The sequence below is a fragment of the Anomalospiza imberbis genome, chromosome 17 (genome assembly GCF_031753505.1).
Source record: "Anomalospiza imberbis isolate Cuckoo-Finch-1a 21T00152 chromosome 17, ASM3175350v1, whole genome shotgun sequence".
Lineage (NCBI taxonomy): Eukaryota > Metazoa > Chordata > Aves > Passeriformes > Viduidae > Anomalospiza > Anomalospiza imberbis.
The window spans coordinates 1348029-1364761 of record NC_089697.1 but is presented as its reverse complement, the minus strand read 5'-3'; the positions used below and the strand labels follow the sequence as shown (position 1 = coordinate 1364761).

At 50.0% G+C, this 16733-nt stretch overlaps 1 protein-coding gene across 1 annotated transcript in view; it reads left to right on the top strand.

Moving 5' to 3' along the window:
- The first annotated feature begins 1135 nt into the window (after positions 1-1135).
- The window catches only part of LOC137484411 (nesprin-1-like), a 143387-nt gene continuing 127789 nt past the window's right edge, over positions 1136-16733 (top strand). Inside the window, exons 1-3 of the mRNA XM_068208285.1 lie at positions 1136-1281; positions 2471-2630; positions 3207-3359. Coding sequence (XP_068064386.1) covers positions 1136-1281; positions 2471-2630; positions 3207-3359 — 459 coding nt within the window. The remainder of the gene's footprint in view (positions 1282-2470; positions 2631-3206; positions 3360-16733) is intronic.

Sequence of the window (16733 nt, the reverse complement as noted above, 5' to 3'; positions counted from 1 at the left end):
TCTTTCCTTCGGTGCAGGTGCTGCTGGAAGAGCAGAAGGAGAAGAGTGCTTTATCAGAGGCACTGCTCCAGACTCAGGGAGAGCTCAGCCGAGCCCACCAGCAGGTCCAGCAGCTCAGGCAGGAGGTGAAAGAGCTGCAAGAGAAGGGGCAGGTAAGTGTGAGTAGGCAGGCAACAGAGGGCAGGGCAGGGACAAGGGCACAAAAGGCAGCTCCTGGGACTGAGGAGGCAAGGGCTGCTTCAGGCCCTGGGAGCACAGAGCCTGGTAAGCTCCAGAGCTCAGCCCCAGGAAGGAAGGCTTGCTTGGAAGCAGAGCTAGCTGGAGAAGCCAAAAGAAGCAGCTGAAGGAAGGGGATTTTGAGGTAGCACGTGGAACAAGCTGAGCCTGAGGGCAGGTCCCAGGAAGTTGCTCTGCATTTTGTTGCCAGACCATCAAGGCAAATCTGCAAGCTGAGCTGCAGGAAGCTCGCAGTGAAGTCCAGGCAGCACTGAGGAGGCACAAGGAAGAGCTACAAGGCCTCAAAGAGGAAATGAATCTGCTCCTTGAGCAGAGGGAGGCTCTACAAAAGCAGGTGAGTGAAACAGCACTGGCAGTGCAGCCTTGCAGCGAGGGGTCTGTGGCCTTCTTGCTTTTCCATGGCAGAGCAGCAGCTGGTGGGGTGATCCCTGGGGCTGTCTCGGGCTCTGGGGGCTCCATGGCAGCTGCTCTGCAGGACACACAGTGCTCTGCTGAATCTCAGCTGCTGCTCTGGTCAGCTGGGCTAGTCCTCTGGGCTGTTGGCCAGCAACCATCAGCATGGATTCCTGCTGGCCTCTCCTTGCCAGCCTTGGTTTGGGAGGTGCTTTTTCAGGTGCCCTGTCCATATCCAGTGTGAATCTGGGGCTCTCAGGACAGGGAGAAATGGAAAGTTGTCCTTTGCCTTTCCTCTCAGCCTGTGCTGTGGCTGACAGTGACAAGCTGTGGCTGCAGCCCCTGACTGCTTTGTTCCCTTTGACTGGAGGTGGGAGAGTTGACATCTCAGCTGGCAGCCTCCCGAGAGTCCCAGGAAACAACTGTCCAGAGAGCCCAGCAAGAGGTGAGGGAGGCCCAGGAAGAGTCCAGGCAGAAGCTGTTGGAGGTTGAGCATGTCCAGAAGATGCTGAAGGAGGCAGAAAATCAGAAAAAGGATCTGCAAGTGCATCTGGAGTCCTTGGAGAGGGAATGGAGTCAACGGGAAGAAGTGGCACAGCGAAATTCAGAATTGCAGGCTTCCGTGAATGCCCTAGAGAAGGAAAAAGCCAGGTAAATGAAAGCCTGTGGGACTCTGCATTGTGGTGAATGGATTCCCTCTTTGCCCTCTTTGCACCTGCCAGGGGCTTTGGCAGCATTTCCTAAGTGGCAGATTCTGAACTCTCCGTGCAGACACTTCTCCTTGTCTGGATGTTGTCTTTCATTTTCTTTACTTTTAAGACTTCAAACAGAGTTTTTCTGCAGAGAAAGGATTTTGGGGTAGCTCTTTCCCTCTAGGGGGTATTGTGTTTTTAGGTGGGTGTGTTGACACTGCCCGAGCTGCATTGTGAGGAGCTGGATACATCCATCAGCTCCACCTTGGATCCTGTAACTTGAAGCCTCTGGGATGTGGATCAGCCTGGCATCTGATGCTTTTTCTGGGCAGAACCATCTGAAGGCCCTGATTGCTGATCTAGGCCAGATTGCCCCCGGAGGCAGCCCAGCAACAAGAATGGCTCTGTTGCATGGTTCCTCATAAAATGTGCCCCGGTGCCTGGAGGGGGTCAAGCAGGCTCCCTGCCACCCTGCCCAGTCACAGGCTTTACTGACTGTGCAAAGAATGCAAGAAACAGGACCAAGGTATGGGGGTCTCCTCCAGCTGATCAAGTCCTGCCAGTCTTCAGTGCCACAGGATTCTTCTTCCAAGAAGAAGGCAAAGGAAAGGCAGGGCACTCCTGCTTGCCTGGAGCCTTCTGCATCTTCCATCAGCTTTTGCTCCAAGCCTCTGTTGCCACTTGGGCCTTTGTTTCTCCAGCTGAAAGTAGGATGGGTGCTGGTAGATCTTAGGGAACTCGCCTGAGATCCCCTGGCTGTAGGGTGCTGCTCCTCCTACCTGGACATACAAGATGGGGGAAGGAAACGTCTCTTCCATGTTGACCAAACCTCCCTCCCTTGGAGCCTGGTTAGTCCAAAGAAGAAAATGGTTCCTCTCCTCTAATGTCTTCATTGCAAGACTTTCTTAGGTTTGTATTCACATTCCCACCTCAAAAAGAAGGTAGGGCATGTAGGCAGGAACTTCCTGTTCTTTCAGGGCCAAAAGCGGAGTAGGCACATGCTGGGCTGGGACTGCAGGGGGAACAAACAGCCAAGTTGTTTAGACAGAACTCATCAGACAGAGGAGTTTTTCCCTGAGGTGCTGCAAGTCCTAAGAGTTTATAAAATCTGCTACCATGTAGCAATGAGTTTCTTGCTTCCCTTCTAGACTGATAGTGTCTCTGGAGGAGAAGAGCCAGTGCCTCAGAACGCTGGAAGAGAAGCACCTGGCACTGAACTATCAGGTGTCTCCGTGTCAATCTGCTCTTCAGCAGGCCCAACAGCTCTCTTCTCACTGCGCTAGAAAACTGCGGGAGCTCAACACCCAGGTAAGCTGTGCAGTGGCATCCTCTTCTCCAGGGACACACAACAGCACCTTTGCCTTGGAGGCCCCAACCTCTTTCCCCTCCCAGCAGCACGCACAGCTGCCGTCTTCTGCCCGGGGCTGCTGCTGCACCCTGAGGCCGAGGCTGGATCTGCTGTCTGCTGCCCAAGTTTTGCACCGTTCTCTCCCGGCTCCCAGCAGGAAATCTGGGAGGGGAGCAGCAGCAGACTCCTCTGGAGCCTCTGTGTCCCTCAGTTAGCAGTGTTGTCCCAGACAGAGTTGGTGCCTGTGCCGGGCACTGAGCAATGTGGGGACACAGAGGTGGCTATGGCAGGCTGGGCAGGGCACTTCCAGCGCAGCCATCTCAGCTGCTGTTCAGAGCTGCAGCCTCAAGGATGCCCATTGCCTCCCTTTCCCTCTTTTCTCTACATTTGTCTCCTTTGGAATCCTTGCTTCTTTGCGTTCTTGTTTTGGTGTGTTTTTGGCTTGCAATCATTTCTGTTTCATTGCTCTCCCTGCGGCCCACTCTGCAGCCTCAGGAGCAGCCCTGTCCCTGAGGCTCTGTGCATCCATCTTCCAGATGCAGGCCCTTCAGCACAGAGTGCTGCAGATGGCGGCTTCCCTGGCAACCCAAGAGAAGCAGCTGCTGCAGGAACTGGAGGAGTCTCCATTAGGAGAATGTGCTTTGAGGGACTCCGTGGACGTGCTGGAGGCTGAGGTGTCTGAGCTGCGTGTGAGGCTCCAGAGCACTGATGACTGTCCCCGTTGCGGCAGGACCCGAACAGAATGGATCGAATTCAGAAGACGAGAAGAGAACTAAACTCAACCGGTTATTTTCATGTATCGCTCTTTTTCTAGAGAACATCGTACAGACCAATTTCATTTGTCTTAAAGTAAAAACATCTCACACCATTGGTGCTCTGTGAAACTCTTTCCTAGGCCCAACCTGGTAGAAACCTCTCCTTTTCTCTCTGACTGAACTGAGAATATCCATAGATGACAAAGCTCTTGCCTTGGCCATACAGTGTAAGGCCGTGTATGGATATTCTCATTTCAGTCAGAGAGAAAAAGAGAGAGATTCTACCAGGCTAAGCCTGAGAGAGAACTGGAAAGGAATGTAAATAATTCACTATCTGCCTTGCTGTTCACATTGTTTGTAGATATGTTCTGCCACCGTGCATCATTCACTGCACACCAACAGTGTGAGATGTTTTGACTTTAAGACCAATGAAATTAGCCTGCACGATGCTCTCCATAATAGAGCGATGTATTTGAAATAAATGAGTAGGAATTCTTGTCTTCTGACTTGGAGTCTTTTGTTCTCGTCCTGCCTCAACAACGCTATCTGGTGACTCCTGTCATGAACTGCACCCTACCCTGAAGGAACAGCGTCTGGTGGACTCTTACTGCAGCCTCGGCTGAAGACCCGAGCCCTGGCATCTTGCAGGGGTCGCTCTGCAGCCGCGGCTGCACGCCAGCAGCTTGGAGGCTCTGGCCGGACACCGTTGCCCTCTTGAGAGAGGTAACGCTGAAACCGCGTGCCTTCTGGAGAAGGCTTGGTCCTGTCTGGAACGTGGGTCGGCTCTTAGAAGCCGAGAACTGAGCGGGACAGGTTTTCCCTGAAATAGCAGACTGTCTGTCTCTTGAAGTGGACGTTTGCTAAGGGAGGGTTTCCTTGGAACATGGGAAACCAGCTTTCTGCAGCGGAACGGCTGATTTTGACTGCCTGGCAGGGGTATATCCCTCAGCTGGGGGTTCTGGTCTCTGAGACCGAGCTCGTCCTCTTCCTGGGTTGGCTCAGGACTGAAATGAACAGGGCTTATGCCTTTATTAATGTTCAGCTCTTTATTAAAGAGATCAGCTGAGCAGTGGTCCTGAACAGAGCTTGCCCGCGTTGTTGTAGCTCTTCCAGGTGCCAGAAAGGAAGGAAGCATGCAGAGTCTGTCTCTGAAGTCCAGAGCAGCAGCTGTCTCTTCTTCTTTCCTGTGGCACAACCGGTGGCCAAAGGATGAGGAGGCGTGAAGTGCACAGTCTGTTGCTGAAGTCCAGAACAACAGCTGTCCCAGCTCCTTCCCTGGTGGCAGCCCCAGCGCAGGCCCCCTGGCTCTTCTGGCTCCACTTGACCCTGGCCCACCCCAGTCTAGTTGCTTTGAAGTTATGGTGACAGACAACAGTTGATCACGGGTTGTGTTTCCCTCTTCCTCGGCTAGGGCATTTGTCCATCCCCCTCTACTGTGTTTAGTTTTTTATTTAGGGGTGTCTTTACCCCCCAAAAATACTCCCATGATCCCAGGGGGTTTTCTTATTTGCACGTTAGTCCCAGAATGTCAGTGTGGTGGGGGGGAAGGCAGGTTACCTCTGGGTAGTTTAGGGAAAACAAACAGAGCAATTAACTAATTAACATTTCAATACCGGTAGCCAGCAGTCATTCCAGTGTTGCCATGGGAACTAGGAAGGCCCTGCCCACTTCTCTGGGGAACACCTGGAAACTTTGTTCATAACAAATCCCTCCTCTATTTCTTTGATCGGACTTAAGCCCGCATCAACTTACAGTCTTTGGCTTTTGAGGGCTAACTTCTTTTGGCATTTGTATGCTTTTACTTAGGTCTGATGGTAATTTTCCTCTTCTTTAGAAACTAAGTAAGACTCAATAATATTCTAATTAAAAAACGTTCTTCAGTTAACTCCTTTGGCTAAAGTACACTTATTCTTATTAAACAATTACAAAAAACCTGAGGGTTCCAAAGGAGGCTCCTTCTCCATCCCTTCCGCCGGGCCGCCCGCCATTGCCGTGTGCAGAGAGGCGGCCGAGCTCGCGCCAACGCGCCCCCTGCAGCCGCGGGGGAATCATCGCCCCCGCCCTGCCCGGCCGGGAGCCCGCGGCGCCCCTGCTGGCTGTGCCCGGAACTGCGCCGCAGGGGAAGGTGCCTGCGGCCGGGAGAAGGCTGGCGCTGGGTCTGTGCCTCTGTTCGTTGTTGCTGCCGGGGTTGGTGTTTGTTTGCCCTGTTACACACACACGCTAGTAAGGAACTGCTATTCCTTTTCTCCTATCTTTGCCTGAAAGCCCTGTAATTTCAAAGTTATAATAATTCCAAGGGAAGGGGGTCATATTTTCCATTCTAAGGGAGCTTGCTGCCTTCCTTGGCAGACACCTGTCTTTCAAACCGAGACACTCAGACATTGGATCCCTTCCTTCCTGGTCTTCCAGGGCTTTCTATGATGGTGATTCTGCTGGCTGTCCCTGGAAACAAACCTCTCTCTTACACTTGTTATATGCCGCTCCCAGAGAGAAAGGGGCCCTGGCTCCCTCACGAACACCTGTTCAATCCCCACATCCTGGGCCAAGGAGCCCAAAACCCTTGCTGCAGTATCATCATGTTGCACGCCTGTACCCATAAGGTCCCAAACTTGAATCAACCAGGTTGAAAAAGCCTCATGTCCCTGTTGTGCAATGTCTTTCCACAGATTGTGGAGACTGTCAAACAACAGGGACTCAGTGATGATCTCGGGTTTTGGCTCCTCTGCTGGTTGTGAGGGCCTTGGCTCCACGTTCACATTAACTCAGTACATTGATTTGGAGACTTCCTCCTCTGCAGAGGGGCGACTGCTGCTGGCTGTGGCCGGCCTTGTGGTTGAGCTGGAACCTGGACAGTTGTAACATCCGTGGGTTCTACTGCTGCACCATCAGCCTTTCCCTCTGATTGCAGCTGGTGCTGCTGGACCATGTCCCTGCCCTCTGTGTCAGGTTTTGGGGTAGCTACCCAAGGTAACCTCAACCTGTCTTAGAATGGTGAACAGACCTTGCTGAATAAACACAGCAAAAACATAAGTAGATGATCTCTTTAGCTTCTAGGTGAAATTTAAACTCTTCAAAAGCTGTTGGCTTAGGCCCAAAGAAGTGAGTGAAGAGTTGGGAGAAAACTCCCCCCATGTTGCTTCATCACAATAGGTACCATTAGTAAGAAAACCCCAAAGACATGAACTTAGCCCATGACTGCTACATAGCCATGTGCCCACATTCCAGAAGAAATTTACAAGCATTGAATTTCTTGCCTTGTTGGCGTGTTCTACAAACTCGATAACAACCCCAATGCTCTTAGTCATGAGACCCATGTTTTGATAAGGGACTGCAAATTGGAAAAATGTAGCCGCAATCATGTGCCAAGCAAACCAGGGTAAGCTAGACCACATGATGCCACTTAACGAGGTGTTTTATCCTGTGCCCCAGAACTGTCATTCTCTTTTCACCATTTCCTCTCGATGCTTTCGTGCCATACACTGGGCAGCAATAATTGTCTTGGTTTTAAAAGACAGATGTCTGCCAAGCAAAGCAGGAACCTTCCTGGAATGGAAAAAATCACCCCTTCCCTCCAAATTATTCCAACTTCAAAATTACAGGGTTTCCAGGCAAAAATAAAGGAACAGCAATAACAGTTCTCTGCTAGATATAAAACAGAATGAACAACAAACAACACAAGAAAACAATAACAGGAGTTTTCCACCCGTCAAGCACCACTTTCCCCTTTGGTGCAGTTACAACCACAGCCAGCAGAGGGAGCTGGCGGGCCCCAGTGAGGCAGGGCGGGTGCGATGATTCCCGCCAGCCAGCAGGGGGCGCTCCAATGCGAGCTTGGCACCATTCCCAGGTGTGCTGGCGTCTCCGGGGAGGGGCAGGAGGGGAAATTGCTCCATTTGTGAATTCACAGGCAGCAAGCAGTCTCAGCAACATCACCGGCAGAGGGCAGAAAACAGAGAGGGCAGGCAGATCAGATCAAGCAGCAGTGGAGCTCAGCATCACCCACCGGCAGCCAGCAGAAACGTTGAAGGCAGGCAGATCCGATTCTAACACCAAGTTCAAATGTAGCCATACCCCCAGCTAGATAAACATGCACACCCCAACATCCCCAGGGCCGCTCCTCCCATTCCCCCACTGGAAGGGAAGAGGCAGCCCCAGCCCCACCCTCTGTGGGATCCCAGCTGGAGCTTATGCCTCTCCTGATATCCCCCAAACCGTGGAAGGCGCGGGGCAGGAAACATGGACAGTTCCTGCCACAAATGACCACAGGATATGCCCATCACCATGACCACCCGCCAAGACAATGTGAAAGTAACCCTCTGAAAGCCCAGAACAAAAGGTCTGTCTCACTGAAATGTACTCCAACAATGATCCTGAATCCATCCTGGTATGGATAAGGCAAGGATGTCTGTGTTTCAGAACCCCTGTGACAGCTTAACAGTAGATAACGCATCCAGCTTGCCAAGCACTCAATAGTTGGTATTTGTAATTTTACTAACAGAGCAGGATGTGATTTCAACCATTACCTACCAGAAGCTGTTCTACAGGGTCTACACGTCAACTTTTCTCCAACACCAATTGACATGAACATTACCATGGTCAAAAAACTGTTGGAACATCCTGGCCTGCACAAACTACCACAACAGCAGAAGAAGAAAAGTCAGAAGACGCCAATCAGTGTCCATCACAATATAGAAAAGGCACATCATGTTCTAGAACAAATGAAGAGGGATGGAGAGAATCACTGGTGGGAAAACTTGCTTGGATGGTCCCCAACTGCCACAGGCTTTTCCAAGCTGAGCTACATCCTGCAGCTGTGATACTGGCACTAACTGGGATTGGGTTTGTGTTAATAATTGCAGTGTATATAAGAGTGTGGTACGTAATCCAGCAATCAAGAAAACAAACTTGTCCAGAAATGCAAAGGTTGAAGGAAGGAAAAGCAATGTGTTTGTTTTGCCAGAACCAGATGCTGTGTTTTTGTTCGTAGATACCACTTAGTTTTAACATTTTGAGAAAAGAACTGATTCGCTCCAACACTGAGCCAAGAGCCACCACAGAGACTGACTCAGTGAGGTGGGTATTCGCTTTATTCGGCTCCTCTGTGAGAAATGGATTTGCAAAGTGATGTAAACAAAATGGCCGGGAGACCTTGTGCTCCTCTCTTGATAAGGCCTTTATTTAAAAGATAGCCTAAGGGGCGGGGGTACGGGGTTCGCGATGCCGCCGCTACTCCCAGGTGAGTCGACGTCCCAGAGGAGGGGTAGACGATCCTGTCGATTACGGCAGGATCGGAGTCTTCGCCCTCAGGGGATACGTCCAGAGACTCGCTTATAGCTCGTTGGTCTAAGGGGGTGAGTCTGTTCAGACCTCTCTCAATTCATGGCGACCGGCTCCAGGGGTGACGAAGGCCAGCTCCAATTCCCTGACATCTCCCTGTCCTGGAGATGTTGACTGTTGAGCAGTCCTTGCTTTTGTTCGCGGTCTGGGTCCAGCTCTAGTCCTCTGCTGGAGTCCGGCCATTAACATGCAGCACATGCTAAGCCTTCTGGGAACCAGGAAGTCACCTCAGGGAGCAGCGGCCGAACTACCCGACGCCAAGGAGGGGATACAGAGGGCCCAACCCGTCAGGTACAAAGGGGTTCCAACAAAAAGGGGGGCTAACCCCAGGGCCTATACATATAGTGAAGCTAGAGGGATATAGCCGGAGTGGGGACTGGGCACAAGGGCAGACACACCAAGTAGGAGAAACACGAACAGGGGTGAAATTAGTAAACACATTCAAGCGAACTGTGGAACAAGCAGAGGAATGATTTTAAACTGTGGAATAAACAGAACAATGGTCAAACGGTTAAACATACAACCCAACGGTCAAACCCCAAATTTATTCCTAACACAAAGGATTCTCAAAACCCAACTGAAAGCTCACAGTCTTGTACATCTGTATGCAAATTCTGAGAGAAGGTGGGCTGACTCAGGAAGGCCATGGAATAGAGATGACATTGTTGAGAGAGAGATTGGAGTAGCAATAAGTTTCAAAAGATGGCCTTGCAAAACGACCAGATATTTTGGGGAATTAGAACTGTGAAAGATTCATTGCAGCAAGACCGTGTGGGGTAAAATAATAGGTAATTGGTGTTAGAAGTATTAGCAGCATTGTGTGGCAAAAGTTAATAGGCTGAAAAATATTTATAAGGTATTGTAACCAGGAAATAGGGGGGCTTCTGATAGAATGGTGTTTAGTTTTACATCGCTTCCATCTCCCCCTTCTACGAGACTGGTAATGGAAGAAAACCTTTTATATGCCTCTCAGTTGCCCCATCTCTGTAGAGTTGGGCTTTTGCAACAAATGGTGCTTCCATTGTGAGGAAGCGATTTGGCTAATTTGTCCAGTGGTTGGAACGCCCTGAAGTACTTTTTGTTAAGTGCCGCTGCAAGGAAGCGCAACCCTAGGGAATTATAGTTCTTCCGCAAGGAAGGAGCTATCGGGACCTCTGCCTACACCACTGGTTCGACTCGGACTGGGACTGAGACTGATATTATCACCTGTGGCGTGACAGCAGGTAGGCTTCGGGAAACACGATCGGGCACAAGATCTCCAAACAGCCCAGAGATGTTTATAAGAGCCTTAAGGCTCCAATTCTTGTAATGTTTCAAAACAAGAGTTCAAAGATTTGCTATCTTGGGTTCAAAAGCAGTTTCCAACTATAGATGATACCTCTGTGTTCACCTTTCCCCTGTGGGACTTGGTTGGACTCAAACTATGCAAAGCTTTTACCATAAATCGTGATCATACAGCTGCAAAGCTACTGCCTGCATGTTGCACTTTGATTGACATATTTAAGCAGCCCGCCCAGCTCTCTGCTTCCTTGATATGTCCGCAAATCCTGCCCTGTCCTGGGCCACGTCCTCAAAGCCTCCTTCTCCTCCAGTCTTCACTGGAGACACTGCAATCCCAAATGGGAGCCATGGCACCCCCAGCGCTCCCCCCAGGGCTTCTGCTGTTTTCCCAGCCTGCAGCCACCGCTGCCATCCCCTACTCACCTGGCATCCCTCCACCCCTGCCTTTACCTACAGATTTAAAGGGGACAGAAACCAAAATTTCTCCTTCTTGTGAAGAGGGAGGGGAGAGCTCTGTCAACAGAAAGGAGAGAGGCTGCTCTATTAACACTACAAAAGGGACTGGCTGCCAGAAAAGGGAGGAATGTGAGAAAAGCCCTGTGATTTGCAAACTTGTTGATGTGGAAATCAAGCAGGAAACAGATTCCACTTCGGAGGAAGAGTTTAACCCGTTTATATCCTGGCCCTGTGAATACAGAATAGGAATCAGGTTTGATTCCTTTAGTCTTGGAAAATAATTCAAGACGACTGACTGATTGGGCGGACAAAGGATGTCAAGTCATGCAAAATAAAGACTTTAACTCACCATATGGAGAGCTCCTTGCTATGCCAGCCAGGTATGGGAGAAATCCTGCTAATCCCTGGTGGGAACCTGTATCGCATTATAATATTAAGAAGTTAAGAAAAGCTATTAAAGGCAGCGGCTTGAGCTCCCCATATTTTAATAACGTGGTGAGAAGTATATACGATTCTTATGACCTAACACCTTCAGACTGTCATAATGTTTTGTCTATGATTTTAACGAACTCGCAATATATTCCATAGGACTTAGAATGGTGAAAGCATCTTAACAGATTGATAGAGAGCTAGGCTGGAGATCCTCATGCCCAACTTACAATCGGTCAATTAGCTGAAGATCCTCCAAATGACAATGCAAAGGACAAAGCAGAATCCGTGTCTAGAGCAGTGCTGGGAGATACTAAAAACACAGCATGGAAGGCTCTTTTGACTGTGCAGCCTGCAGGAACCCGTGAAAATGCCTATTCTCTAATTTGACAAGCCAAAACTGAACCTTATTTTTAGACCGTTTAGTACAGGTGGTTCTAAGGCAGTGTCCCGATGAAGCAGCACATCCTCATTTAATTAAAAGCCTTGCCTTTGCTAATGTAAATGATGAATGGAAAAGGGTCATTCTAACTATACTGAACCAGCCACCAACAGTGCCACAAACACTCACTGCCTGCAGCAAGCTGGGCACTCCACAGCGCATTGTGACCATACAAGCTAGTGCACTGAGGGAAGAACTTGCGAAATCCCAAGATTCACTGGGAGAGGAACTCGAAAGAGCCATTGAGGCTCAGACAAAAACTATTGAGAAAACCCTCACTGCTTTAAAGGGCCCTGTTTTAACTGTGGAAAACCTGCTCATTTGAAAAAAAGGACTCCCGTGAGGCAGTGAAAAATGCAACATTACCTAATATTTGCCCTCGGTGCAGAAAAGGGAGGTACTATGCGAACCACTGTCACTCCAAATTTAACACAGATGGGAAGCCTCTGTCGGGAAACTTCAAAAAGAGCACACAGCACCACCACGTGACAAAACAAACAATGGCAGCTCAATCCCAAGGAAACCTAGGCAACTCAAACCAGATGCAATTTGTGTAGTGGCCAGTCATCTCCCAAGCACCCCCACTTATTACCCCCAGGGGCACGATGTGAACTGGCAACTTCTAAATTAACATACTTTTTAAAAGACTTTAACCATGACTTCATACCCACAGGAGTTACTGGTACTTCACAGCAGAGACAAGACTTTTTAATTATAGGCAAAGACAGGAACATATTTCTTGGATTTTCCATTTTTCCAGCTGTTGTTTCAGTAAATTGTAATGAAGAGCTGATGCCTTTAGCTTTTGCTTCCAGTGCTCCAGTGGTAATTCAACCAAAACCACTAAGAGCTATTGCTACTGCATTGCCAGTGACAATAGCTAAGCAAGACATACATCGAGAGACTCTGCTTTTAACTAAGCGAGCTGTATACCAAAAAATGCCACCTGAATGCTTCAGCCGGCACCTGATGTCCTTTGGCTAGAATGTGTCAACAATGAACGGCCACAGCTGACTTGCAGTCTAACACATTGTGGTAAAACAGTTCACATGACAGGCATGCTGGACACTGGCACAGATGTCGCTGTAATTTCTCACGTGTTTTGACTGAGCAACTGGAAAGTAGTGGCGCCCATGGGGGCTCTCACAGGAACTGGAGGAGTCACACTGTGTCTGCAAAGTGAATTCATGATTACTGTTACAGGTCCTGAAGGGAAGACAGCGATCATCCATCCCTTTGTGGTGCAGAGACCCATCACAGTATGGGGGAGAGAAGTACTGCCCCAGTGGAGAACCAAAATAGAAGTGAGTTTTAATGGGCGCCACAGCAGCACCTGCCACTCTAGAGTTATCATGGAAAACTGACAGCCCTGTTTGGGTGAGTCAGTGGCCTCTAGCAGAGAAAAAACTAAATGCCCTCAACAAAAATTAGTAAATGGACAGTTGCAAAAAGGTCACATCAAGCCCACAAATAGCCCTTGGAATTCCCCAGTCTTTGTCATTCATAAGAAGACTTCTGATTCCTGGAGATTTCTCCACAACTTGAGAAAGATCAACGAAGTGATAGAAGACATGGGACCCCTGCAACCTGGACTTTCTTCTTTCAGTGATTCCAAGAGACTGGCCTCTTGTTGTCATCGACTTAAAAGACTGGTTTTTCAACATTCTACTGCATCCAGAAGATGCTCCCCGATTTGCCTTTTCGGTTGCTGTCGGAACCCAGAATGTCCCTTGGACACTCTTGGATGTTCTGGGCCCAGGTCAGAAGCGTTTGAGACCCTGGAATGCAGCCACAGACCCCTGTGGCTTTGAACCTGATCCATGGAACAATTTACCAAGCTTGCAGGAAGAACAAGAAATCACAAAAGTTTAGCTATTATAGTAGAAGTAGTCACAAAGTGAAAGGAAGAATTTTTGAGTGCTGTACTGGGGGGTTTTAGGCCTTGTACAGAGGGGTCTGAGTTTTGTACATGGGGGTCAGAAGTTCTAAGATGCAGGGACTTGGGTGTGCCCTGTCCTTTTTCTTTCTCCTTCCTAACCTCCATGTTCTTGGTGATGTTGGCATTCACAGATTGGTTTAGAGTAGAAAGTCACTGTTCAATATAGGTGATGGGCATTGGGGAAAAACTGTAAACATCTAATACGTAATGTATGATATAAAAGAAGGCACCAGCCCCCTGGGTGTCGGAGTGTGCCCTTGCCTGACTGCAGAACGGACCGCAGCAGCTCAGGGAGAAAATCTTTCAGATAACATACAATAAACTACCTTGAGACAGGACAACAGAAGACTACTGAGTCTTTCTTTGGAGACACGGGTTGGAGGAGAGACTTTTTCACCTTTCCGGTTCACCCCAACCAGGGGTGAGTTCCTACAGGTTGCAGCCATCAATAGAGGAGAACCACTGCAGAAATATCATCGGATGGTTTTACCAAAAAGGATGAAAAATTCTCCTACAATTTGTCAATATTTTGTGGCATGAGCTTTGTCTCCAGCCCAACAAAAACACCCACGGTCAAGGATTTAACATTACATGGACGATTTACTCATTGCAGCACCTCCAGGTTTGTCCCCCTGGCTGTGGAGAGAGCTCCGGGATCCGTCTTGCAGAAGCTGCAAGATCAGTTTTGCAGGGCATGCAAGAAACGGCCTTGTCTGTGGGGCCACAGCTGGCTGTGCTGCTGGAGCTGTGAGGAGACCTGATTTGAGAGGTTCTCTGTCTGCTGGGGCCGCCTGAGCCAGGGGGATTTTTCTTTTCTTTAAGATTGGTTTTTTCCTTCTTTTTCATTCTTCTTTAGGATATAAAGATAGTATGTGTTCTAATACCTAGGCTCCCAGGAGCTTTCTTTGGTGCCCAGTGTCTGCAGGGCACAGGGATAGAGGGGAACATGGGTCCTTGTGCTCAGCAAGCTGCCCAGGCGTGCAGTGAGGAAGGGAAAATGGCCAGAAGCCCCTTGGCCTTTGGTGGTTCTGCTGAAGCCTTTGTGCTGGCGACAGGGCGGCTGGGCAGGAGCCGGAGCTGCGGAGATCCCTGCCAGACTGGTGCCTGGAGATGGCCACAAGCCCTCTTGCCCAGCCAGGCAACGCCATCTGTGTGCTCCTGGCTGCATTGCTGAGGGCTCCAAGGTGCCTCTCGATCCGGCTCCTCTGGAGCTCCGTCGGGGCTGCGCCGCTGCCGGGCAGGTTGGCTGGGCTGGGGGAGACCCTGAGGCGACAACGGGGCGGTGGGAGGCTGTGAAGGGATGAGGTGCTGCGGCGGCCCTGACAGGACAAGGCGGTGGGAAGGCACGAGGGCCATGTGGGAGGGAGTGGGTGACAGGAGGCTCCAAGGGGACAGGAGGCCCCTGAGGAGCCAGGCTGGTGGGAAGCCCTGAGGAACTGGGTGCCAGAGGCCATAAGCAGCCCTCAGGCTGCTGCCTTGTTCCTGACAGCCGGCTGCTCTGGAGCTTCCCCAGAGACACTGCCATGCCTGGGGCAGAAGCGCTCGAGGCTGGGCCTCAGCAGGAGGGTGGGGACACACCCGAGGTGCCCAGTCTGGGCTGGCTGGGGACAAGGAGGGCAAGGGGGCCCTGCCAGGCCGCAGTCACTGGGTGCTGGCAGGACTGGCAGCCAGCCTGGGTCCCCGCGGCTGCCCAGGCCACCGTGCTGAGACCGAGGCGCCCCCTGACTCAGAGCACTGGGCTTGCAGAGCTTCTGCCTCCACCAAGAGGGCGGCAATGTCTCCTTGAGCAGGGCTGCTTCCAGCACTTGTCTTGGCTGCTCCTTCAGGGGGCTGGCACCATCATCAGAGGCACAGAACAGCTTCTCCTCCCAGAGTTATTCCTATCCTCTGTACTTCCCCAGGTGTCTGCCTTGATGTTCACCGGGGACCTCCTTCTTTGTGGCCGTCCATTGCCGTGCTCAGCAGGCAGCCAGTTGTGAGCTGCCACAGGAAGAGACACAGCAACTGGAGTGTTGAATAGCAGAGGCTGTGCCAATTCTTTTGCTTTCAGAGTGCAAGAAAGACAGAAAAGCACAAGGATACATGACAGTGTTTCGGTGGAGTCTCTTTGTTCTGTGAAATTCAGTAGCTGTTGGTGTTGCTGTGCTACTGCTATTCCCTTCCTTTAAAAAATCAATCTGGGAAGAAGCAACATCATCTGACACCTACCAAGTGTTGCCACCAGTTGCTCCAGGTGCTGCTACCAACAGCCCCTGTAGGATGGAGCACAGCCCCCAGTGCTGCCAGGGCTCGGGGGAACTTGCTTCAGCGGGGACTCTGCCACACCTGCTGATGTCAGTGCTGCCCCGGCCCCAGGGGTCAGAGCAGCATTCCTGCCCTGGCCCACACGTTCCTCGTCTGTGTCACAGGGCCACGCTTAGCACCAGTGTCAATGAGGCCTGTTAAGACTCTGTCTTTGCCTTTCAGAGTCACTTTGCATTGGCACGTGGGACACTAAGATGTAATACGTTGTGTCCAAAATCTCTGTGGCACCCCTGTGGAACCGAACTCCCCTCCCCTGTGTTCAGCTATCAGGGCTGCAGATATGGGTGCTGTTGGGAAAAGTATTGTTATAAATACATATTATAATATTGGCTTTTCGCAAACATTAAGATGGATTCTATATGTATGTTAAAATAACTTTACTATAAAAATATAGGGTTTTTTTTTTTCCTGTTGTTAACTAAACCTAGACATAGTAGTGAAATAGCTGATACAGTATGCTTGTGTTAAACTGCCTGCTTGGTTGGGGTAACATTCAATGAACTTATGATGGAGACCCCTGCTGCTGACATGCAGATTTATCAGCATCCACCATCTGTAGAAAATATGGACCAAAACCCAAACTGGAGGTGATAATGAGGATGGACTAAAACCACAGGCACAAAATGTGCATGCTCTGAAAAGGCGGACCCAAGGAGGAGCCATGCTGAACAACTCTTGGAATATGTAAACTAATCTGGGGAAAAGTTTATATGCATAATTGTTTATGAATATGCAATAGGCTGATGCAATAGACAGGGTATGTAAAGGACGTCTCTGAAATAGCAGGTGTGTTCTTGACCGAATGCCAAGCACCTAGCCGCAAAAACTTTGCTTTGTTCTCTTTGTCTCTTATTGTCATTTTTTAAACTTCTAAATTTGTACAGGAGAGTGAACCTCATTTTTCACAATGGGGACATGAAAAATGGGGCTTGGAGTGCTAAAATGCCTCAAGAAAGTACCAAAAAACCCCCCAAGCACCACATTCCCCTCATGTCTGGGCTGGCTTTCCAGCAACTCAAGTAGAAGAGTCCTCCAGGAACTCAAGGGAGCAGCAGCCCTCCTGCTGAGGCACAGCCTGTGGAAAAAGGGCTCGGTGGCCCAAATGTGTGCTTTGGAAATC